The sequence below is a fragment of the Equus quagga genome, chromosome 7, assembly GCF_021613505.1.
Source record: "Equus quagga isolate Etosha38 chromosome 7, UCLA_HA_Equagga_1.0, whole genome shotgun sequence".
NCBI lineage: Eukaryota > Metazoa > Chordata > Mammalia > Perissodactyla > Equidae > Equus > Equus quagga.
Window position 1 is genome coordinate 31,144,864 of NC_060273.1, and position 22,784 is coordinate 31,167,647.

Here is a 22,784-nt window from a genome sequence, read left to right on the forward strand (position 1 = left end):
TACTTCAGCCTGCTGACCCGCGCGCGCAGAGACGCGGGCCCACCGCCCGGGGGCGCTCCCCGCCCCGCCGACGGCCACCCGCGACCCCCAGCCGAGCCGCTGGCACCCCACGATGTCTTCATCGCGGTCAAAACCACCAAAAAGTTTCACCGCGCGCGCCTCGACCTGCTGCTGGAGACCTGGATCTCGCGCCACAAGGAGATGGTGAGGACCCGCGGCCTGGGCGGGCGGGCGGGCTGGGTAGGGGGGTGCCGTCTTGTCCAGCTGGTGGCAGTATCCGATGGGCGCCAGACTGCATCTCTGTCCAGCCACTGGGAATATCTGGGGGGGCGGTGACGTCAGTCCATCGCCTCCCAGCCCAGTTTGCCTGGTGGGGCCACTCTCCCCATGCAGTTGTGGAAGTGTCCGATGGGGACCCATCCCCAGCCAACTTCCAGAGCCCTGGATGGCATACGCTGACCCCACACCAGCCACCAGTGCTTGGGGTTGGTGCCTTGTGATGCTTCTTGCCCCCAGACATTGGAGCACGTTAATAGGGTGTTATTGTCTCTAACCCTCTCCAAGGCAGATTCTGCATGGGGCGTCCACCCTGGGGAGGAAGGCTCTTTTCCTTAGAGGTGGAGTGTGGGGTTAGGGTCCCTGGCTCTGGGCGTCCTCTTCCCGTCCCAGTCATTGCTGAAGATAATCTGGAGTTAGGGTGGGTGTTGGTGGGCCCTGGAGAGCACATCTCAAGAGAAACAGCACTGGGTTTCAGGGTCTCTGCGGGGGACCCTCTCCCCGAGGTGCAGGAGTCTCTGGAGCCGGGAACCTTGCGCTTAATACACCCGAGCTGCGCATCGACTTCCTACACACACATAATAAAGACACACCCCACTTTGAAAATCTCCCTCGAGGCTGCAGCAGGACGGTTGGGTGGGGGGGGGCGGGACGGACGGAGACAGAGTGTGGGCCCTGCAGAGGAAAGGGAGGCAGGGGAACATCCTGGGGCTGGGAGATTCAAGGAACCGACTGGGCATTTGGGGTGAGAGTCAGGGACCCTTGACTGGGGTTGGGGGTCAGAGCAGACCCCACACCTCTTCCACCCTGTTTAAACTCTCGAGGCCTGGGGCCTTCTGGCCTGGCAGGGCCCTTTTTTGGGGCAGGGTCCTGGCAAGGTCATGATGGGGGCTAGCAGGCAGGGTCCTCTCTCGTCCCAGAGTGGGGAGGGGGCCCTGGGAACCCCCTGGCAGCCTCCTGGGAACGCAGCGTCCCTTTCCCAGGGGCTCAGTGGCGGGCGGGAGGGGTGGCGGGGGCCGTGGGTTTTGTTCGGCGCCCAGGCCGTTAGGATTCCCAGCGCCCGGCGGCTCTCACGCCGGCCGCTTGGGCAAGGTAACAAAGCCCCTTTCTCCAGCGGAGAAAGGCGTCCGGCCTCTTGTGTGCAGCTATGCGCTCCATGGGAACCGCCGCTGGCGTGCTGGCCACTCAGGTTGCCTGGCGATGAGGGGGCCTACGGTCCCCCCCACACACATCCCTGACTGACAGCCCTTGTGGGGCACCATCCCTGAGCCAGGCACCCCCACCCCCAGGACTCTGCCTCCCTGCTGTGTGACCTGTGGCAACATTCAGCCGTCTCTGGGCTGACACCAGCTCTGAGCACCTCTCATCTTGAACGTTGGGGGCTTTCTCTAGTAGAAGGGATGTGGTCAAGGGGTCTCAGGTATCAGTTCCAGCTGAGCTAGGTGATCTTGGGCAAGACCCAGGGCCTCTCTGACCCTCAGTCTCCTCATCTCTGAAATAGGGAAAGCACTGCCCTTCCAACAGAGTGTTGTAAAAGAAGACTGGAAAAGCTGCAGATGCAGGGCATCAGCCCAGAGGGCACTCAGAGTGAGGTGGGTGCTATCACTCGCCTGGGCCCTGAGCTCCCAGCTGAAGGGCCACTCAGGTTTCCTTCTCGCCAGCTGACCCCCCACAGAAGAGGCCAAATCTGCCTCCAGCAATTAGTTCAGGCATCACAGCAAGCAAGAACCCCTCCGACGGGGTATTGTGGGCCAGGGGTCCTTGAAACTGTCACGGCAGAGGGTCCTTCTTTCCCAGCCCTGTGCAAGGGTGATTCAGACCCAGTCTGATGGGGGAGACTCAAGGAAGTCAGGGCTGTGGTGGGGGAAACCCAGAGAGGCTGTGTAAGCCGAGAGTGGGCATCTGACCTATGGCGGGGGGGGGCTGGGGGGGGAGACTTCCTGGAGGAGGTGCCATTTGAGCTAGACTGAGAGTAGAAAATACCCAGAAAGGGCACTCTGGGCATCACGAACTCAAGCGTGACGGATGTGCAAGAAACTTCCAGCGACTGGAGTGACCCGGGGAGGGGCAGGGGGAGGTCAGCAGGGCCACACTGTGACGGGCCTTCAAGTCCAGGATGAGGGACTGGGCCTTTGGCCCACACGTTCCTCCCCAACCCGTCTCAGGAGCGGGCCAGGCTGCAGCGGCTGCCACCGCAGCGGCCACAATTGTTGGGGGAGAGCTTGGCATCCTGTGTTTCTTTGAATCGCAGCTCCAGGAACAATGCCGCTTCCTGTGGGTGTCCCCCCGCCCGCCCCCAGCCGGCCCTGCCGCCCTGGCTGCCCTGCTCTTCCTCCTGCAGCCTACTTGTCGTCCTCGGGGAAGCGGGGAGGGGGCCCCGGGTGTGTGTGTGGGGGGGTCGTCTCCGTCCCTGGAAGGCACGGCCAGGCTGGACCAGCATCACCTCTGCCCCAGGGTCTGGGCCTCAGTTTCCTCACTCGGGTAGTAACAGTGCCCACCTCACAGGGCCGTTAGGGAGATGAAAGGAGAGTATCAGTCTCTTTGCTTTGCTCTGGGCATGCCCATTGTACGGAGGGGGAAACTGAGGCTCTGAGCGGTGGGCGAGGCCCGGGGCAGCCCGTCCCCTCCTCTCCCGGTTGCTCTGATGCGCGGGGGCAGCGGGAGGGTGGGGAGGCCGGGCACCCTCGCACCACCACAGCCCCACCCTCCCCAGCACTCCCTCTGGGCGGGCGGCCTGGCTCTCCCCAGCTGAACAAAGGTGACTTTAATCTCCGTAGCCTTGGGCTGGGTTTTTAGGGCACCACCAAAGCGCGGGAGAACAGGCCTCGCTTGATCTCATTAAGAAAGCATTTTCCTTTTAATCCAGGGGCGCAGCGGCGCGTCGGCACCGGCCAGCCTCAGCCTCCCACGGCATTCCTGGGCTGCGCTGCCGGAGAGCGGGCTGGGGGCCGGGGGCGAGTCTGTGCGTGCGGGCCGCCCTGGGGTGTCTGCTGGGCTCGGGAAGGAGGGGGTGCCTGTGTGGATGGGGTGTAGATGGAGCCTGCCGCCCCCTTAGCTCTAAGCCCATGACCCACAGCCTGTGGCCTCACCCGTGTGCCCAGATCTGGGGTCAGGCTGGACAAGCAGCTGGGGCCACCCAGGTGAGGGTGGGCCCCCCGGGTGGGTCCCCCAGGTCCCTGGGTGTGTACTGGGTGCCAGGCTTGCACATGCTGGATCCTCCCTCGGATCCATTCATACAGAGAAGGCAACTGAGGCCTGGCGGGCATGGAGGTGGCGGTCTCCTGCTGGCGCTCAGGCTCCCCCCCCCCCCCCCCGCCCCCATCCCGCCTCCGGGCCCCAGGCTTTGCGCTCGCCGTGCCTGGGTGCGCCCGGCGGCACGCGCTGGGCGGGCGGCAGAGGAAGGAACATTCTTCCCCGTGTGCGGACGGGCCCAGGCGGGCGCCGGCAGCTCCTGGCCCCGCCCTGCGGCCCCCCTTCCGCAGAGCGATCCTGGCACGGGTGGCCCTGTACTGGCAAAGTGGAGGCTTCATGTGGCCTTGGGCAAAGCCTGTCTCTCGAGCCCAGCTTTCCTCACCCCAGCAGCAGGAGGGGGTGCCGGGCCGTGTGGCTGCGGTGGGCACCGACCCGTGGGCTGGGCCCTGTGTGATTTCCCGCCTCCACCCTGCTGGCCGTCGGGGTCTTCACAAAACAGCCGTGCCGCCTCGGCTCAGAGAAGGTGACCTGCCCGGCTGGTCACACGGCCGAGGGACCGCAGTGCCGGGCCGCACCTCTGCCCTGCCCTGCCCACCGGACCTCGCGCCCAGCCCGGCCCAGTTAACCAAGCCAGCTGTATGGTAATGGGCAGCGCGGCCACTCCCGCTTAACGCGGCCGAGTTAAGGCCGCCCGGCGCCCCTCGCGGCGCGCGCGGCCCGGACAAAGCTGGCGGACAATGCCTGGTGATTCATCCTCCCTCCGGGCCCTTTGTCCGCAGGGCCTTGGCAGCCGCCCAGCAGAAGCCTTTGTCCCCGACTGATTGAGACTTGGCTTCCCAGAGCCGACCTCCTCCGCTGTCCCCCCACCGCCCTCTGCCCCCTCCCGCAGCCCGGGCGGGTTCTGTGTCAATAAGGGTGTGTGCCCCGCCAGGTGCACGGGCCGGGCGGGAGCCGGTTACCTGGCGGGTGGGTGGGGCGCCCCACCTGGCTCGTGCCGCCAGCAGCTGCCGGGCGACCTTGGGCCCAGCTGTCGACGTGGGGGGTGGGGCCTGCGTGAACCCCAGCCCTGCTTCCACTCATGTTGGCACTTGAGTCCTGCTCTGTGCACAGGGGGAAACTGAGGCCCAAAGACGGGGTGGGGTGGTGGGGGGAGTGGGCGGGATGGAGCGGTAGCTGCTGAGACCCCAGGATGCCCAGCCCTGGAAACCCGCCACAGCCCAGGGGTGGGGCGCACAGGGCTGCCTGTTCAAGGCTGTGTTTCTCCTTCCAGACATTCATTTTCACCGATGGGGAAGATGAGGTCCTGGCCAGGCGCACGGGTGAGCCCAGGGCTTGGGGAGGTTGAAGGGGCTCCACTTCCAGGAGGAAAGGCTCCCCTCCGCCCTCTCACCCCCGCCCCCCCCCGCCCCCCCCCCCCCCCCGGAGAGGTCACAGAGGCCACGGGCTGGGGAGTGCAGTTTACTCAACGGGTTTGCTCAAGGGCCCGCCCCACCACTCGGCACCCCCCCTAATTCTCATGCAAATGAGGCCCTTTCAGCTCCCCGGGCCCTTTGAGCTGATGTGGCGGCAACAGGTGGTCGGTGCTGGGAAAAAGCCGCCTGAATGGGCTGGGGCGGGGCAGGGACGCCCCGGGAGGGGGTTGGGATGGTGGAGGGGATCGCCAGGCCTGGTGTCCTGTGCTGGGGAGGGGGCTGAGGAGGGAAGCCGCTGCAGGGCACATCTTGAACCCAGGGTGCCCTGGGCCAGACAGCCACCCACTCTATCCTGCTCTGTCTCACGGGGGGCCTGCTGTGTGACCCCAGGCCAGGCTGCCCTCTCTGAGCCAGCTCGGACCCACTTACAGCCCCTTCCCCTTGTCCACAGGCAACGTGGTCAATACTAACTGCTCGGCTGCCCACAGCCGCCAGGCCCTGTCCTGCAAGATGGCCGTGGAGTACGACCGTTTCATCGACTCGGGGAGGAAGTGAGTGTTGGCCTCTGGCCGGGGCCCAAGGAACGTCCCCCGCTCCAGGCACCTGCTCTGGCAGTACCCGCCCCTGGCACGCCCTCCTGACGGCCCTGCCTCGCCCGCAGGTGGTTCTGCCACGTGGATGACGACAACTATGTCAACGTGCGGGCCTTGCTGCGGCTGCTGGCCAGCTACCCACACACGCAGGACGTCTACATCGGCAAGCCCAGCCTGGACAGGCCCATCCAGGCCACGGAGAGGGTCAGCGAGAACAAGATGGTGAGTGCTGCACCCACACACACCTGGGCTGGGTGGGGAGGAGGCGGGAGGCGCCCTCGTGGCTTGGGGTGGGGGTGGGGTCTCAAGACGTTGCCCTCTCCCGCAGCGTCCTGTCCACTTCTGGTTTGCCACCGGTGGGGCTGGCTTCTGCATCAGCCGCGGGCTGGCCCTGAAGATGAGCCCGTGGGCCAGGTGAGTGTCCTGGAGCACAAGTGAGGGTGCCCCACCAGCCAGGTTGCCCTAGGTCCCAAGGTCCTCCCAAGTGAGGCCTGGCTGGGTTCATCCTCCCAGCAGTGGGTGTCCCCAGGCTCACGTGCCCGGATGGGTTGAGTCATGCCCCGCCACTGGCCACTTCTGCCTACCAGGCACCAGAGGCTGTTAGCACTCAGGCCCATGCACCATTGGGCAGGACCCCTTCCAGCAGCCCCCACTGGCAGAGAATCCTCAGGCTGGTACAGAGGAGGGTGCTGTGCTGGGGCTCAGGGAGGGAGGCAGCTGTGGGCAGGAGAGACTATTAGGGACACAGACGTGGTCTGCACCCTGCTCCCTGGGGGCACGTCCACCTTCTCTCTGAGCCTGGCTGCTTTGCTCTGTGCTACGTGCTGCCCGGCGGGCAGCCAGCTCCCGCCTCCACTCACCCGTCCATCCCTTCCCGCCCACAGCGGGGGCCACTTCATGAACACGGCCGAGCGGATCCGGCTGCCGGACGACTGCACCATCGGCTACATCGTGGAGGCCTTGCTGGGTGTGCCCCTCATCCGCAGCGGGCTCTTCCACTCCCACCTGGAGAACCTGCAGCAGGTGCCTGCCTCGGAGCTCCACGAGCAGGTGCGCCTCCCACGGGGGCCCCGGAAGGGAGTGTGGACCAACGGGAGCCCAGAGGAGAGAGCCCAGAGGAGAGCCGCTGGGCCAGAAGGGGAGGGGCAGATCCGAGAGAGGAATGGAGTGGGGTGGGGGAGGAGGGTGCGGAGGGTAGGGGAGGAGGATGTGGAGGGTGGGGTCACATTTTTTAAACAGGGGGGTCAGAAAGGGCCCTGCTGTTGGCTGCCACCCAGACCCCTAATCCTCCCACCAGCGTGGACCCTGCTCAAATCCTGTTGTCCATCCTTCCCGTCTTTGTCTTCAGTGCCACACACCTACCCCGCACTTTTCGGGTCTTTTCCTGCCTCGGTGGATGTCCTCTCACCCACGGCTGGCAGCTCTCCCAGCCCAGCCGGAGCCCCCACTTTGGCCTTATTCCCGGGGTTTGCAGAGCGGGTGGGCTGCAGTGTGCCGTGGCCCACAGACCTTCCTTCTTGGGCCGAGGAGAGGCAGGAGGCAGGGCTGTTCCCTCGTTCAGAGCCACATGAGCGGCCCCTCCAGCATCCCTCCGCCCCCTCCACGCAGGTGACCCTGAGCTACGGCACGTTTGAAAACAGGCGGAATGCCGTCCACGTGAAGGGGCCCTTCTCGGTGGAGGCTGACCCATCCAGGTGAGGAAACTGAGGCCCAGCGTCCCCTGTGGGTCTGGTGGAGCTAGAGTTGGGAGTCGCTATAGACAGTGCCCCCAAGAGTCCTGCTCAGGGTGGCGCAGGGCCCCCCCCCCCCAGTGCTGTGGGTCTGAAGATGGGCGCTCAGCACCCCCACCCCACACGGACCAGCCCCCCACTCTGTCCTCACAGGTTCCGCTCCGTCCACTGCCACTTGTACCCGGACACACCCTGGTGTCCCCGCACCGCCATCTTCTAGCAGCCACGGCTGAGACCCCGTCCCTGGGCGCCCCTGGTATCCAAAGGGCCCGGGGACCCCTGTGGTGCCGCCCTGGCCTTGGCATTCAAGGCTCCCCCAGGGCTGTACCTGCGTGTGCGCGTGTACTGTGTGCCCGACCATGTAGCAGGCTGCTGGGCAGCTCTGCTCTGCCCTGCCCAGGAGTGCCCCTCGTCTGCCTTTCCGGAGCCCGTGCCCCGGCAGAATCTGTGTGTCAGAGGTTGCTCTGAGGGCAGTGTAATTATTGCTACTCTTTGCGGGTCTTGGGGCAGCGTGAGATCAGGGGCTGCTCTGCTGAGCGCAGGCCCCATGCTGGGGGCGCCTGCACCCTGGGATCCCGGCCCCAGCCTCAGAGCCCCCAGGACCACTGCGCCATGCCCCTCCTACTGAGCTCGGCGCGGGCACTGTGGCTCAGAGTGACAGCCACCCCAAGAAGCCCCCGTGGCCGTATGGCTCCCCTCCCCGCCCTGCTGGGGGGCTTTTCAGGTGGGGGGACCTCTCCGCCATCTTCCCTTTGTCTCCCTCCGTGAGGGGGAGTCAGAGCTAAGCCTTATCTCCTCTCCCCAGTGGAGAGAAAGTCGCCCATAGTGGGCGTGTCTGTACATATCGTGACAGTATTTTTTTACTGTGCCTGTTTTTCGAGAGGGGGTGGGTAAAAAGTAGGATGTTTTTGTCTTTGTTCTCGGGGGTGGGGGGGGGGCGGGGGAGGGTGTTACTTTATCTTTTCTGTGGATCAGAAAAAGCAGAAGCCCAGCTTGGGATGATCTTCGTTGCTAAAGCTGGTGGGAAGGTCTTGCTCTGTGTATTTAAATGTGGCAGCACCCGGCAGCAGGCCCCTTGCCGCCCTCCTGCCTCGTACCTGTCTCCTGCATGCCTGGCCCCGGGGCTGTGTTTTGTCTTCTGTTTTTCTTTCTGCAAAGACATAGCTAGGAAAGCGAACCATAAGGGAAAAGTTCTCAGGGAATTGAAGCGTGGTTGCTATGGACTCCTTTGCTGTGAATAAAGGTGGTCTTTGGGGCAACCCCGGGGCTCCTGGTCTTGGCTGGAAGTGGGGGCTGAGCTGCAGGTCCGCCAGAGGTGCAGCAGGCGGTGTGAGTAGGGGGGTGCATTTGCAGTTCTATGGGGGTCAGAAGTAAAGAACCCCCCAAGCCGACTATCTGGGATCAAAATAGCTCCTTGCAGGTGCCTGAGAGGCGTAGCCAGCCCGGGTGCCCAAGGATGCAGTCAGGAGGGTCCCAGCTAGGGGGCAGCCCTGAGGCTCTGGAGTCCCAGCCTGTGCCAGCCTGGCCCGGTGACCTCCGTACCTGGCTTCATCCCTGTCACAAGCCCACAGAGGCCATCGTCCCATTTTGCAGATGGAGAAACTGAGGCTCGGAGCAGTTACACCCAAACTCAGGTAGCTGGGCTGGTGGGGTAGTGAAGAGCTCAAACTCAGAGGTCAGGTGGGCCTCGGATCCCGGCCTCCCCTCTTTGGCACTGCGTGCACCCCCTCCTCGTGAAAGGGCTTGGTGCCCACACCGACCTTGGGCTCGGCCCGCACCCCCACCTGGACAGGTCCCGGGAGAGCGGGGAGGAGTCACACAGCTCTTAATTTCTACGGAAAGCAGCTCCTCGGGGCCCTTTCTTCCTCAAACAAGGCTTTGTGGGTGGGCCGGAGGTGGAGGGGGCTCCAGCCCAGCAGGGGAACCCCGCCACCGGCCCTGGCAGGCACGGGCAGCCCTCGCTTCCTCTTTCTCCAGCTGAGCCCTAGTGCCCTGCGGCTGGCTCTGCTGGCTCCTGCCCCCAGCTGCCCCTGCAGGTACCTGCTCTGTAGGCTTGGGCTGCAGGGTCCCTGTGACCTCCATGCCCCCCACTCTGGTCCAAGCTTAGCCTTATCAACACTCGGAAGCCAAGTCGTTCGAAAGGTGCCTCCCTTCCCCACGGCTGACCTGTGGGGGCAGAATGCCAGCCCGCCCCCACCAGACATGCTCACATACTCGGCACCCCCAAACTGGTGGCCAGGGAGGGTCCCTGCCTCCCAGCCCTTCCTGGTGGCTGTCCCAGCCTGGGGGCCGACTCGCTGGGGCCTGACCCCACCTCGGCCCTGCACAGCCCTGAGTCAGCAGAAGTGGTTTCCAGAAGGCCTCGGGGCAGCTGCCCCAGGGGGTGTGGGCAGTGACTGGGACCGTGGGAGGGAAGGAGGGCCTCCTCCACCATCACCCAGCCTGACCCCTGTCTAGGGGGTGCCCCCGGACTCGGCTGCCGTCATCCCCCGGCACCCACTGTGTGCCAGGCTGGGTGGAGATGGTGACCACATCTCATCGGATGGCACAGGGCCCATCCTCCGACGAGGAAGCTGAAAATGAGCAGGAGGAGTCATAGCGGAACCACGGCCGGCCGCATGCGGGCAGAGGCCTGGGCCTCCTTCCTGCCCGGTGAGTCAGAGGGCCCGGCTGCAGACCCAGGGCCCCAGCGCGCCCCGGGCAGCTGGCATCAGCCTCGGCATAGAGCTGGCGGCCACGGGGCACAGGGGCACAGGTGTGGAGTCGCAGCAGAGTTGGGGCCATCCAACTGTCCCATTGTGGGGAGGGGGCACGGAGTGGGGACAGCAGAGCAGAGAGTCCGGGGCGGGGTGGGGAGGAGGTCTTGCAGCTCCCGCAGTCTCCACCTCCGTCTGAGAAATGGGGACAGGTGTGAGGGCAGCTGAGTCCACGTGCTCTGCACCAGGGAGGGGTGGCGAAGGAGCAGGGGCCAGCAGCGGGGCCCTTCCCTCTTCTAGACAAGTGGCGAGGGAGGCAGGGCAGTTCTCCCTCCTTGGAAGGGGAAGTGGGTGCAAGAGGGGTCCCACGGGAACTGGGCAGCCGGTTTTTTCCATCTGCTGCCCTCGGGGTGTGAGGAAGGGGGCCTTCCCGGAAGGATGAGTCATGGAGCAGACGGGGGACCTCGCTTCTCCCCAGGCACCGCCAGGGCGGCCCTGCCTCACCCTCTGGTGATGCACTGTGGGCATCTAGCCCCTCCCAGACTGCCACTCATTTGTGGGCTTCCAAAAACAAGAAGTCAAACCGTAGCCTTGGGGCTGCTGGGTGCTCCTTGAGGGTGGCAGTGCTCCCCCCAGCTCCCCGCTTCTGTGCTGCCAGGCGGGCCAGGGGGTCTGGGAAGGGCTGAGAGGGGTGCCAGGGTGCGGCCCCTCCCTGCTCAGTTGAAACACACTTCCTTTGACTGAGGCCATCCCGGCTGACTTCCTGGAAGAGGCACACCCAAGCTGGAGTAGGAAGGCTTTGTAGAGATGGAGCGGAGAGAGGAGGGTGCCCTGGGTCCCAGCACAGTGAGGGCAAGGGTGCCAAGGTGCGGTCCCTCAGGGTGCCTGGAAGGCTGGAGGCAGGATGGCAACGCTTTCCGTCTCCATGGCTCTCCTCCAGCCTGGCCCACCCAGCGGCAGGCAGCCAGGGCTTTCCATGAGGAGGTGCAGGAGGCCAGATGCTGGCCGTGGCTTCAGCCACTGTTGTCCTCTCTGGGCCTGGGGTCAGAGGGGAGAGGGGTGGCCAGAGCTGGCCTCTTCTTTTTGTCCGTCAGGCCAACCGGCTGGTCCTGCTGCGACCCCCGGTGCTTGCCCACCCCAGCCTCACCAAGTGTTCTGGGAGGTGACCCCTCCCCAAGCCCTTTCTGAGCCCAGGGCTAAACCCACCAAAGGTTCCTGGTACCTCGCTAGGAGGGACCTGGGGACCTGAGGGCTCGTTGTCCCGCCCCCTGAGGGTGCCCAGATTATGTCGCCATGCTGAGTTTGGGGGCTCAGACACGCCCCTACTGCCTCCACCCCCTTCGGGCCTCGGGACCCCCTCCGCGGACAACCTGCCACGGTCCTTGGGCGCCGGCTGGTGGCAAGAGCTGGAGGTTCCTCTTCCAGCTTGAGTCGACTTTTCCCAGGACCCCCGCCCGGATCTAGGGGTGCAGCCCCGAGCTTGCTTCCAAAGTTCACATCACGGATCATAATGTTAGTGCAGGTAATGGTTCATGCAACGTGTCTCCTCTCAGGAGGCGAGCTTGAGCCGACTGCTGAAGGCCGCCCCAGGCCGCCCTCCTGTGCCCTGGCTCCGGGGCGGGGCTGGCCGTGCCCCACCCCGGCGGAATCCTGGATCCTCCACCCCGGCCCAATGACCGCTCGCCTCCTGCTCTACTGCGGTCACAGCTGAGCCCCAGGCCAGCAGCATGCGCTCCCTGGGAACTTGCTGGGAATGCAGATTCTCGGGCCACCCCAGCCCATCGGGAGCTCCAGGGTGGGTCCCTGCACTGTCTGTCCACCAGCCTGGCCCTGAGTCTCATCCTGACCACCCAGTGCCCCCTGCTGGGCACTGCCCTCACTCCTGGAGATGTTCCTATGGCCGCGGGGCGGGCAGACCCTTCTCTCTCCCTCCCGACCCTGTGGGAGGACCACAACATCTGCTGCCCACACCCCCACCTCCTGCCCCAGCCTTCTCCACCCCTGTCGTGGGTATCCACCGGCCCCCTCTTTCTGGGGAGATTTTGGCTTCTGGCTCTGGCCCTTCTCTCCATGCTGCTCTGGCGTCCGTTCCTGGTGACTCTGGTGTCCATTGTCCTTCCCACACCCTTGGCCTCCCCTCCCCCGACACCCTGCCTGCCTTGGTCCCCACTCCACTGTCACTCCCCAGACCTTGCAGCACCCCAGTCTGCCTCCACCTCCTGTTTGCCCAGCTCCCTCCCTCCCCTGTCCTGACCCCGCCGGACCGGATCCCTCACCGTACCCCTTGCAGGCTCATCCTCCCCTGGCCTTAATCCCAGGTCCAGTCTCGACCTTGAGCTCACTTTCACCTCCCCTGGCTCTCTCGCTTCCACACTTTCGGCCAAGCCTGCAGTCTCCGACCTGTGGCACCGAGCCCTCTGCCTCCTCGGTGCCCGCACCTGGGAGGCTGGAGGGAAATGCTCCCCGCTGGCTGGCCAGTCCCACCCTGAGTTCCAGACCAGGAGCCCCAGGGGCCCTTGCCACCGTGGCTTTCCCACAGCCCCAGGTGACAGCTCGCACCTTCTCTCTCCCCACTTCCTCTTCAGCCTCCCTCTTGTTTCCTGAGACCCTCTGCCACCTCCACTCCGACTTCACCCCCGACCCCCCTGCCGGCTGCCCAAATGCTCTAACCACTGGGCCAGGAGGAGGGGGCGCGCTCCTGTCTATGGCCAGCCCCTCACTGTGACCTAGGTCGCAGCCTCTCTTGGCAACTCAGGAACATCACCCCACCATTGATCCTCCCCTCTTGCCTCCTGCATCCATTCCCTGCCTAGGGGATCGTTCCCATCAGCCTACCCGACATGCTGCTAGTTCCCGTCTTAGTGCGCACGCACACACACACACACTTCTCCAGGCCTGCTCCTCCAGCTATCGCTCTGTTTTTCTGCTTTGCAGCTAAATTCCCCCAAAGGGGAGTCGCTTCTTGCTGTCCCCAGGTCTTTCCCTCCAGCCCCGTCCCTGCTCTCCTGAGCCAGCTATCCGGCTTCATCAGACCTGTTCTTGTCCAAGACGCCAATGGCGTCCATCCAGGTCACTGAACCTGCCGGTCACTTGCCAGTCCTCGCAGAATCTGGCCCTCAGCAGCATGTGATGTGGTCCCTCATGCCTCCTTGACCCTGTCTTCATGTGGCTCCCAGGACACCCACTGTCCCGGGCTTCCTCCCACCTCACTGGTCACTCCCTCGCCCTCCCAGACCTGGTCCTTGGTCCTGCTCTCTCCTCTTCAGCACCCAGTCCTTGGGGGATGTCACCCTGCCTCGTGGGTGACATTACAGTACCTATGCCAAAGACTCCGGCCGACCAGGGCCACCCCGAGCTCTCTCCCGAGTCCCAGGCTCGTCCATTCTGCCACCTCTCCACACCTGCCCTGGGGTGTCTAACGGGCTCCTTAGGCTCAGCATGTCCAAAACTGGACCTCTGACCTCCCCCGATCCCATTTCAATTTATGACAATACATGCCCCCAACAGCTCAACCCACACCCCACACCCACACACAGTCTGCTGGGAAGTGCTGTGGCATTGCTTTCCAGAACCCAAACCCTTCTCACCACTCCACAGCTGGCCAGCACCCTGGCCTGGGCCGCCCTGAGCTCTCGCCTGCATTGCTGTCTCTAGCTTCTGCCCTGGTTCCCTTCCCAACTCAGCAGCCAGGGCGATCGTGTTAAAAGTGAATGTGAGGCCATGTCAGTCTGCTCAACCCCTCCATGGCTCCCACTTCTCTCAGAGGCAATGTCAAAGTCCTTACAAGGCCCACAGGCCCTCTGCCATCCCCCCACCTTAGCTGCATCTCCAGCCACTCTCCCCCTTGCTCCCTGCACTCCAGTCACCCTCGCCTCCCTGCTTGAATGCACCAGGCACGTATCTGCCTCAGGGCCTTTGCACTGGCGGTTCTCGCTGCCTGGAACCCTTTCCTCAGATATTCTCGAGACTAGCTTCCCGTGGCAGGCAGAATAACCGCCCCCAAAGACGTCCATGTCATAATCTCCAGAACCTGTGACTATGTTACCTTACATGGCCAAGGGGACTTTGTAGATGTGAGTAAATTAAGGACCTTGGGATGGGGAGATGATCCTGGATTATTTGGGCGGGCCCAATGCAATCGCAAGGGTCCTTACAAGAGGGAGGCAGGAGGGTCAGGGTCAGAGCGGGAGATCTGAAGGTGCCACATGGCTGGCTCTGAGGATGGAGGAAGGGGCCATGAGCCAAGCAATGTGGCAGCCTCTAGGGCCGGATGTCGTTGTACCCTCCCTGATGCATAGACAGGGAAACTGAGGTCCGAGAGGGTGGGATGTGCCCGGGGTCTTTCCCTCGTGGCCCCCGGCTCTCCCTCCAAACATGGGCTTTCTTGCCTGGGCCCAAATGTCCCCATTTATGCTCCTTAACCATGTGGTGCCCAGGAGTCCCAGAGCTGCAGCAACCGTCTCCACCGCTGGGGGCTCAGTTTCCCCCCTTCAGAGCTCATCTCTCCTGGGCCCCCTTTGGCTGGGAGCTAGTCGATGGGAGACCACCGGGCCTGCTGCTGGTGTGTGCTGGGAGGCAGGGGCTTTGCCCGGCGCCCCCTCCTGTGCCTGAGCCTATGTGCCAGGCAGGGGACACAAACACTCTCCTGGTCCAAATGTGCCTCCCCAGATTCCAGGGGGTCCTAAGGGCCTTACTGTGAAGTGGCTTGGTATCGCCCTAAGTGGGGATGGGAGCCCCCCCGCCCCCCCCGCCCTCCCAGGGCTGTGTCCTGGATTATGTGGCACCTGCCAGCCCATTTCTCAGAAGAGAGCAAGAAGGGTCACGCCCACCTCGGAGGGCGGGGGAGGGTTCCTGTGCAGACCCCAAGGAAGGACTCCGGGGAGGCCAGGGCTGGGGGAGTGGCCCCGGAAGCACCAGGAACCCCGCCTCGGTGGGGCGTCGGGAAGGACAGGAGTTACCACAGCGGGGGCTCAGGAAGAGCTCCTCCTGGGGCCCACCATTCTCCCACCTGGCCCCCTCCAGCACCCTGCCCTGGGCCAGGCCTGTCACCTCTCGTGGTGGCGGGAGGGACCTCCGCACCCCCATTCCCGTCCCCTCAGGGCCCTCCAGTACATGTCTACATTGCAAAGAGAGGCTTTACAACGTCAACGAGACCACCGTCCCCTGCCCGAGACCCTGCGAGGGCTGCTGGGCAGACCGGACGCCCCGCCCCGTGGGGCCCCGCCCATCCTCACCCTCTCCCCGCCCACCGCGCCAGGCCCCGCCCCCGCTCGGCTCCCCGCCCACCCCGCCAGGCTCCACCTTGTCCCCTGAGGCCCCGCCCCTCCCTCGAGGCCCCGCCCACCCACGGCCCTCTCTCCGCCAGGCCCCGCCCCCGCGTCCGCGTGGCTCCCGGCCCGGCACGCGGCCGCTCTGCCCACAGAATTGGGGGGGAGCCAGAACAACTCAGGAAAAGAGGCCTGTTTTTTAAAATTTGTTTATTTTAAAACATGAAACCCAAGCTGAATAGAAACCACAGAAATTACATTGACGAGATTTTTAGTATTTGCTAAGAAAAATAAAGCCCCCAAAGAAATAAAAAATCAAACCCCAAACCCAGTTTAAAAAACAAAAAAACACACAGCGACAGCACATACAGCCATGGCCCTGCGGAGGTTGGAGGAAAATGAAGAGGCTCGGGCCTCAGTCCCTGCTCAGGAGGCTAAATGACAAGCGGGGAGGAATGGGGGTGGGGGCCGTGGGACCGGGTGCAAGGGCCAGGAGGGAACCGGGAGGGTCGGAGTCTTAACAAAACTATACCCAGATATGTTATATGTAACAAATATAAAGTGATGCGGCACACAACCATTACGGCTCAACAAAAAAAAAAACCCACAAAGGCCCTAGTCTCACCCGCCCCACCCACCCCTCCTGGGGCTGGCAGGGGTCCTGGGCAGGGAGGGGACTGGTGCTCCGTCTGCACTTGCATAGTGACATGGGGTGGCCCTGGCAGGGGAAGGGTCTGGGGCTTCCTACCAGGCCCGCCCCCTCCCCAACCCTGCCCACCAGGCCAGGGGAGGGGGAGTGGACACCTGCCCAGAGGGCCCTGCCACCTGCTGCCCAGCCCGTTGGGGGCTGGGCAGGGGCACCCACCCTCCATCCCCACAGCACCCCTACCCCCACGTGGTTAAAGACCACCCCCCAAGATGCAGCAGGGCCTGAGGGGCGCAAGGCCCACTGGTGCAGGGTGGGAGTGGATATGAAGAGGTCACCGGGATGGGGGTGGTTAGGAAAGGGGCCCGAAAACCCAGAAACAGAAAACCAACGGCAGGATGCGCTCCCTCTCCACGGACTGAGGCTTGGGTTTGAACCCCTTTTGACTCTTCCCCTTTTCCTTTATCCAACCTCGGTGAGCAGAGGGAACGCAGGTGGAGTCACAGACGGGGCAGCACGCGCACATGACGCACGGTGGACACTGAGCACAATGCCACCTCCCATGCTATGTACATTCACATCGCGGCCCCGCCCGCCGGCCGCAGCAGCCATTTGTGCTTCTGAGCGGTGGCGGGGCGCACGGCAGCACCCAGCCAGGCTGCTGACGCCCCCTCCTGACCTGGGTGGAGCCCAAAGAAAGACTGGGCAGGCCTCCTGTGGCCTGGTAGGGGACCAGAACAAGGGCCAGGCAGCCCCTGGAGCACAGGGCCCTGTAGTGAGGTGTGGCCATGTCCAGGGGCTCAGATTCAAGGCTCAGGGCCCCAGGCGCACCTGGGGCACCTCCATATTTGCCCACCCACTCCCCTCCCCTCCCAGGGCGGAGCAGACGTGGCTTGGCCCCCACCCTACCCACACTTTTGGTCCCAGACACCAGCACAAAGAAAGGGGGACCGCAGAGGAAGGGAAGGCAGCCTCCCCCAGGCCTGTCCAGGGAAGGGGTGCTGCCCCCTGCTCTGGGGGAAGAGACCATGTGTCTGTAAACTGCCAGGCCAGCTGCCTGTTCCCCGCTGCGGGACCCCAGCCTGGGCCCTCACACGTGGCTGTGGGTGGTCCTCTGCTGCCCCTGGCCAGGCACACAGGCCAGAGCCCACATCCGGCCTGTCCATGTCAGGCTGGCTGGGCCAGGGCTGGCAGGGCACTTCCTGTCCTGGTTTGGGGGCGGCCCCACCCTCCACGGCAGGAAACAGCAAACATTGTACACTAAAGCCAAAAGCACCTTAGGGAAGCCTTGCTCCCACTTCACAGGCGGGCAGACCCAGGCCGCAGGGACCTCGGTCCTACAGCCCAAGGGACATTCGTTCCTGAGGACACGGTCCTCCTGAGGCAGCACTGCCCCTGGGGAGGGGTCTCCAGGCCCTCCGGCTGCCTGTCGGTCTACACGCCCCCCCCCAGCAGCACCCCAAGAAAAAACGGCTATTCCAGCCTGACTCCCAGCCGGCTGTCCTGGGCCTTGTCTCTGGCCTGGACTCAGGGTCATGCTCGCGGCTCTGCCAGGGGCATCCGTGGAGGCTGGGGTAAGGTTAGTGGTTAGTCCCAAGAGGGGCAGCAGGGGCCGAGGGCGCGTTCACAGCCAGCTCGGGTCCAGCCCTCGAGGCCGGGCTCCGGGGCACAGCGCCTGTCCTGGATGGAGAGGGAACCGAGAAGGCAGTGCCGCTTGGCCCGCAGCTTCCTGCCCTGGAGATGACAAATGTGGTTAGTGCAAAAAACGACCCAGACGGAGCTGCCAAGTCTCTGGGGTGGGGGAGGGGGTTTGGCACCAAGAAGACGGCCAGCAGTGAATGAGCGGCCTGGGCTCGGCGTGGCACCTGCTGTCCTCCTGCCACTGCAGAGGGCTGGGTGCCACGGGCAGGGCAGGCGCTGAGGGAGAGAGCGACAGTGGACAGGAGGCAGAGAAAGGGGGCCTCCCCGTGGAGGCTTTGGGCAGCCGTCAGGAGGGGGCCTGGGGTCAGGCGGGGCGAGAGGAGGAAGGAGCTCCAGACACTGCAGAGAGAGGCGCATGGACAAGCCGCAGGAGTCTCCACGGTGGGGAGACAGACGAGCGGGCGGGCACACCGCCGTCCCCCAGATGCCCAGCACAGACAGGGCCCTGTGCTGCCTGCAAACCAAGAAGCGAGGCCCAGAAGCATCGAGGGCACACAGGAAAAGCGTCAGAGCTGCAGGAGGGAAGGAGCGGGCTGGGGTGCGAGGCCAGGAGGCTGCAGGGTCCGGGGGTCAGCGTGCTGCAGAGGGAGCGTCAGGGACACAGCACCGTCGTGTCCGGCCCAGAGCAGGGCTCTGGGAACTCGAATCCTCAGAGGCAGAGGGGCGAGGGGGGTGGGGCCGGGAGGGCCCGGGCTTTGGTGGCAGCGCTGCCACGTGTCCAGGTGTGTGACCCAAGGAGAGGATGCAGGCCCAGAGCTCTGCGTCTCCACCGGCCTGGGGCTCATGCCAGGTAACCCCACGCCCCTGCAGGAAGGGGAGGGGAGGGCAAGGGGCCGCAGAGGTGCCCACAGCGGGCCTGGCGACGTGCAGAGGGTCCGGCGGGCAGCACGGATATAAGCGGCAGTGCTGGCACGGGAAGGAGAGGGCGGTTGGCACGTGGGGTGGTGGCTGGCCCGGGCGGTCTAGTGCCCGCTGCTGCTGGAGTCGGGGCGAGGCTGGCTCGTGGCGAGGTATTTGGCTCTCATGCTGGAGGTGTACTGGAGGGAGACAGGGAGGCAGGCAGTCAGCAGGGTGGTGGATGCGGCCAGGCTCAGGCCTTGGCGGGGTGAGCCAGAGGGACCCCTGGGGTAGGACAGGCGCACAGCAGACAGAGTCCTTGGGAAGGGGCTCCAGGAGGGGCCCGCTGGCCCAGAGCCTAGCCTCCGAGGCCTGGCTGGCTGCGCCAGGGAGCAGAGGGCTGGCCGCCTTGGCGCAGGCGCAGGATGGGGAACGTCTCCCCTTCTGATGAGATGAGCACTCAGGCCCCCGTTGTGGGCATCTGGGCGCTAGGCCTGGCAGAGCTCTGCCCCCACCGGGAGCCGGAGCTCAGAGCCTCCCTAACTGCACCCCTCATACCCAAGCCCTGAAGGCCACACACAGGCTGCTTCCTCCCACGGCGCAACCCTGGCTGGGGGGCCAGGAGGAGGGCGTCACGCAAGGGTGCAACTAGGCTGTGTCTGAAAGTGGGTCAGATCGTCCCCGAGAGCCCAGTCGGGCAGGGTCACGGGCCACAAGGATGAGGAGACCCCACGGCCACTCTGCCCTGCCAGCCCGGGAAGGAGGGCCCCAAAAGCTGCCCAGGCCCCTCAGGCTGGGTGGGAACCAAACTGTGGGCTCCTCCCGGGTCACAGAGGCAGTGACAGGGGGCGGGGGGAGGGGACGGCCGGCACATCTTGACCACCCCTCATCCAACTGGAAGCACGAGGGCCTTGCTTAGTGCACATGCGTGAGTGTGTGCTCACGAGGAACACACATGGAGGAGATGTGTGCGACAGCCAGGCAGTGTGCGAAGGGCCAGACGCCCATAGGCGATGGGGACGAAGGCCAAGGCATGTGCCATGTGCCAGTGGTAGGAGCCTGGCAGGGTGACCCAACAGCCACACACTAACCCTGCTGACCCCTGGGAGCTCCAGCAGCCAGACTCCCCACACCACAGTCCCCACATCAGGAGGGACAATGTCCCCTGGGCCCCAAGAGCCCTCGTAGAACTCTTGGCCCAGGAGAAGATTGTGCGTGCCCATCGGGCGGCCACGGAGGGCATGCCTGAAGGAGGAGCAGCAGGTGCCAAGAGCCATGTCATTCTGTGGACATGCGGCGGGGGCAGGGGACAGTGGGCAGCAGCCCGGACCCCAAGCAGGCATGCACGGCACCGTGTGGGGATGGCTGGGAGGAGCTTGCACGCTCATCTGCACACACTTGCGTGCGCTTCCAGACACACAGGGCGGCATGAGGGCCGGGCCTGCTGGCCGCAGCCCAGGGTGCTCACTCACCCGCACTCTGACTCCTGAGCCCAGGCACCAAGTGCAGGCGTGCACGGGGGCTGGGTGACGGTCTCCTCGCTGGGAGGTGACACGAGGGGCTGGGGCCCCTGCAGCTGGGCTGGGGGTTCTCTGGAGGGGCTCACTGCCCCTGAGATAAGGACGCCAGGCCCAGGGCCAGCAGCAGAGCTGGCCCCACCAGCACTGAGCTGACAGTCCTGGGGCACGTCGGCTGGTGAGGGGTAGCAGGGAGCACGAGGCATGGAGGCACAGGTGGGTGGGCAGTGCAGGGCAGGGAACCCGGGGTGGATCAGTACCTGTCACTCTGAGGACACGGCCACCACAACGTTCGGGCACTGTCCATGGGCTTAAATTGCCAGCCTGCGTGGCTGCCAGAGTCCAGGGCAGCCAGATAGCGCTAGGAGGGCCCGGGGTGGGAGGGGCGCAGGAGAGAGAGAGAGAGAGGGCAGCCTCAACGCCAGGCGAGGGCCCGGCCCACAGCAGGCCTCAGGGGGGCCAGAGCGGAGTGCCGATGAGGAGGGCAGCCTGAGCGTGGCAGGACAGCCTGGGAGCCCGCACAGCCCTGGTCCAGTCCAGGGCACCCCAGGCCAGCTCTGTGCTGCACAACGGGCATTTCTGAAGACAAGTGGCCTGCAGCCTCTCTGGCCCTGTCCTTTGTAGCCCACCACCTCCAGGAAGCCCACCAGGCCTCTGCCTCTCTGCAAACTCCTTCTGTTTGGCACCAAACCACCACGTCCCCTTTTCTGTGTCTCACCCCCAAGACCAGAGGGAACAGCAGGCCAAGCCAGAAGACCCAGGGGCCGATCCCAGGTCGAGCTCAGGAAGCCACGGACGAAAGAAGAGGAAGCAGAGCCGGGTAGGAAGAGAGAAGTCAGGCCCCCTCGGAGCTGAGCTGACCCACCAGGCAGGGGGCTCCTGGCTGCCCACTCTGGCCCCAGGGCACCTCAAGGCCGACTTGTGAGCCCACCCAGCCCCGTCTACTCAGCCAGACGCCCACCCGAAAGCCCTGGCTGCTGGAGCTCCCACTGCCTGCAGGGCCTGCACTGCTCGTGGGGCCAGACTAGACCACCAAGGGGGCGGGGCGGCGCCCCCACCCAGGCCTCAGGTCCCCCGCCCACCCTCCTGCCCCGAGACTTACTGAGGGCGGTGGGGACTCGCGCCCGATGAGGGGGGTGTTCTCACAGCGGGGGTTCTGGAAGTTGGCATTCTGGCTCCTGAGGCGGGAGGAGAGCGGCTGTGAGTGGCCACTGGCCTGTTCTGGAGCCAGGCAGACCTGTGCGTTCTTGTCACCACCCTGTCTGCAGCCCAGTAAGCAAGGGCCTGGGGGTCCTGTGACACCAGCACTGCAACAGGGCTCCGAGCGGACCCACGGCTGCCACCTGCCCGCCTTGGCCCAGCCAGAGACTGCCCCCGCCCGGCTGCCTGCTCCCCGCGGGTTGGGCCGGGCCCCAGACACAGAGCAGTCATCTGGCCGAGTGGCCTCCCTGTGGCCTTGACCCAGGTTTGCCCGGGATCAGCAAGCATTCAATGCCAGGCTGACCCCCACAGCCCGGGCACCCCCGGGGAGGCCCGTCTGAAAGCAGTCCCCACTATGCCAAGCCCCTCTCCTTCCCGCTGGTGGCCCAGGCAGGATCCGCACCCTGTGCCCCCGTGGACATACCCGCTGGCCACACTGAGCCCCATGCAGCCTGGCCCGGAGCCTGGCTCCGCCTGTCCCCGCCCGGGCTGCCCCCTGCTCCTGGCACGACTCACATGTACTCGGTGACCGGGGCGTTGCTGACAGTGTGGGCCGCAGCCGGGATGCTGGTCTCACTGCCGTAGCTGCTGCCACAGCTGTACAGACTGGGCATGTGCACGCGGTAGAGGCTGTCGTGCGCCTGCCGCGGCCCTGGGGCAGCCTCCTCCTCCCCGTCCTCGTCGGGGCCTCTGCAGGAAGGGCCACCAGCACAGGCTCAGGCCCAGACACGAGGAGCCAGCCCCAGGACCTACGGGCGTCAGCTCCGGTGCAGACGCAGCTGGTCCATCCCAGCTCGACCACGTACGGGCTAGGGACTGTGGGCAAGTGACCCCGCTTCGTCCTCCGTAACACGGGGACACCCAGGAACCTGTACCCCGGCCTGCACAGAGGGATGCTGACTGTCAGCCTACTGAAACGAGGGGACAGGGCCCCTCCTAGGGAGACACGGAGGGCTGGGGGGGACCCTGTTTCAGCTTTCAGCTCCCGCCTGACCCTGGGAGGCCTGAGCCCAGTCCTCCCCACGCCGCTGCCCTCTGGATCTCCACCCTCCACTCCACCCAGGCTGCTGCAGGGCGAGGCAAGGGAGCCGCCGGCCAGGCCTCTGCTGCTCTCAAGCGCCACCATACCCTGCCTGGTCCCAGATGGGACTTAGGGCTGCACTGCCTGGTGGTGAGACACAGGTCAGCCAGGCCTGGGCTCACATCCCCCCTCACCACCAGCTGGGTCACCTCAAGCAGAGGGTCTCCTCGCTGTGTTCCTTGTGGTGAGATAAGCAGGACACTGGTAGCACTTGTCTGAGCACCGACTCCAGCCAAGCCCAAGGCTGAGCCCTCACAAGCAGTGGGCCATCTAGTGCTCCCTGACCCTGGAGGGTGGATTCTTATACCCCCACGCTACAGGGAGGGAAGTTGAGGCCCAGCGTGGTTACATGACTTGCCCACAGTCACCCAATGAGTGAGGGTAGAACCAGGATCTGAAGCCAGACCATGTGGTTCTAGGGCTGTGCTCTTAGCCACCCCCCTATAGCTACCACCTTAATCACCACCAGCATCATCACTACCACCACCACCATACCCATGCCCATTACTACCATCATCTCCATCATCACCATCATACCTATGCCCATCACCACCACGACCATCACCATCATCGTCACCATTACTATCACCATCATCATCACCATCATGACCATCACCGTCACCATCATCATCACCA

The 22,784-nt window shown here is 64.8% G+C and overlaps 2 protein-coding genes across 3 annotated transcripts in view; one reads left to right on the forward strand and one right to left on the reverse strand.

Annotated features, from left to right (window-relative positions):
• LFNG (LFNG O-fucosylpeptide 3-beta-N-acetylglucosaminyltransferase) lies at positions 1-8,462 on the forward strand (the record flags this gene model as incomplete). Its single annotated transcript, XM_046666489.1, has 8 exons — positions 1-204; positions 4,739-4,787; positions 5,332-5,431; positions 5,542-5,695; positions 5,802-5,887; positions 6,358-6,523; positions 7,082-7,167; positions 7,357-8,462. Coding segments are annotated over 8 exons (912 nt in total), but the record flags the coding sequence as incomplete, so codon positions are not given.
• A 6,896-nt stretch (positions 8,463-15,358) lies between these two features.
• TTYH3 (tweety family member 3) overlaps positions 15,359-22,784 on the reverse strand; it is a 31,682-nt gene continuing 24,256 nt past the window's right edge. Inside the window, exons 12-15 of one of the 2 annotated variants that reach the window (XM_046666634.1) lie at positions 21,584-21,757; positions 20,970-21,045; positions 20,128-20,228; positions 15,359-18,550 (exon numbers count right to left, since the gene is read on the reverse strand). In XM_046666634.1, coding sequence (XP_046522590.1) covers positions 18,535-18,550; positions 20,128-20,228; positions 20,970-21,045; positions 21,584-21,757 — 367 coding nt within the window. In that variant the 3' untranslated portion in view covers positions 15,359-18,534. The remainder of the gene's footprint in view (positions 18,551-20,127; positions 20,229-20,969; positions 21,046-21,583; positions 21,758-22,784) is intronic. The other variant, XM_046666636.1, reaches the window with a different exon arrangement.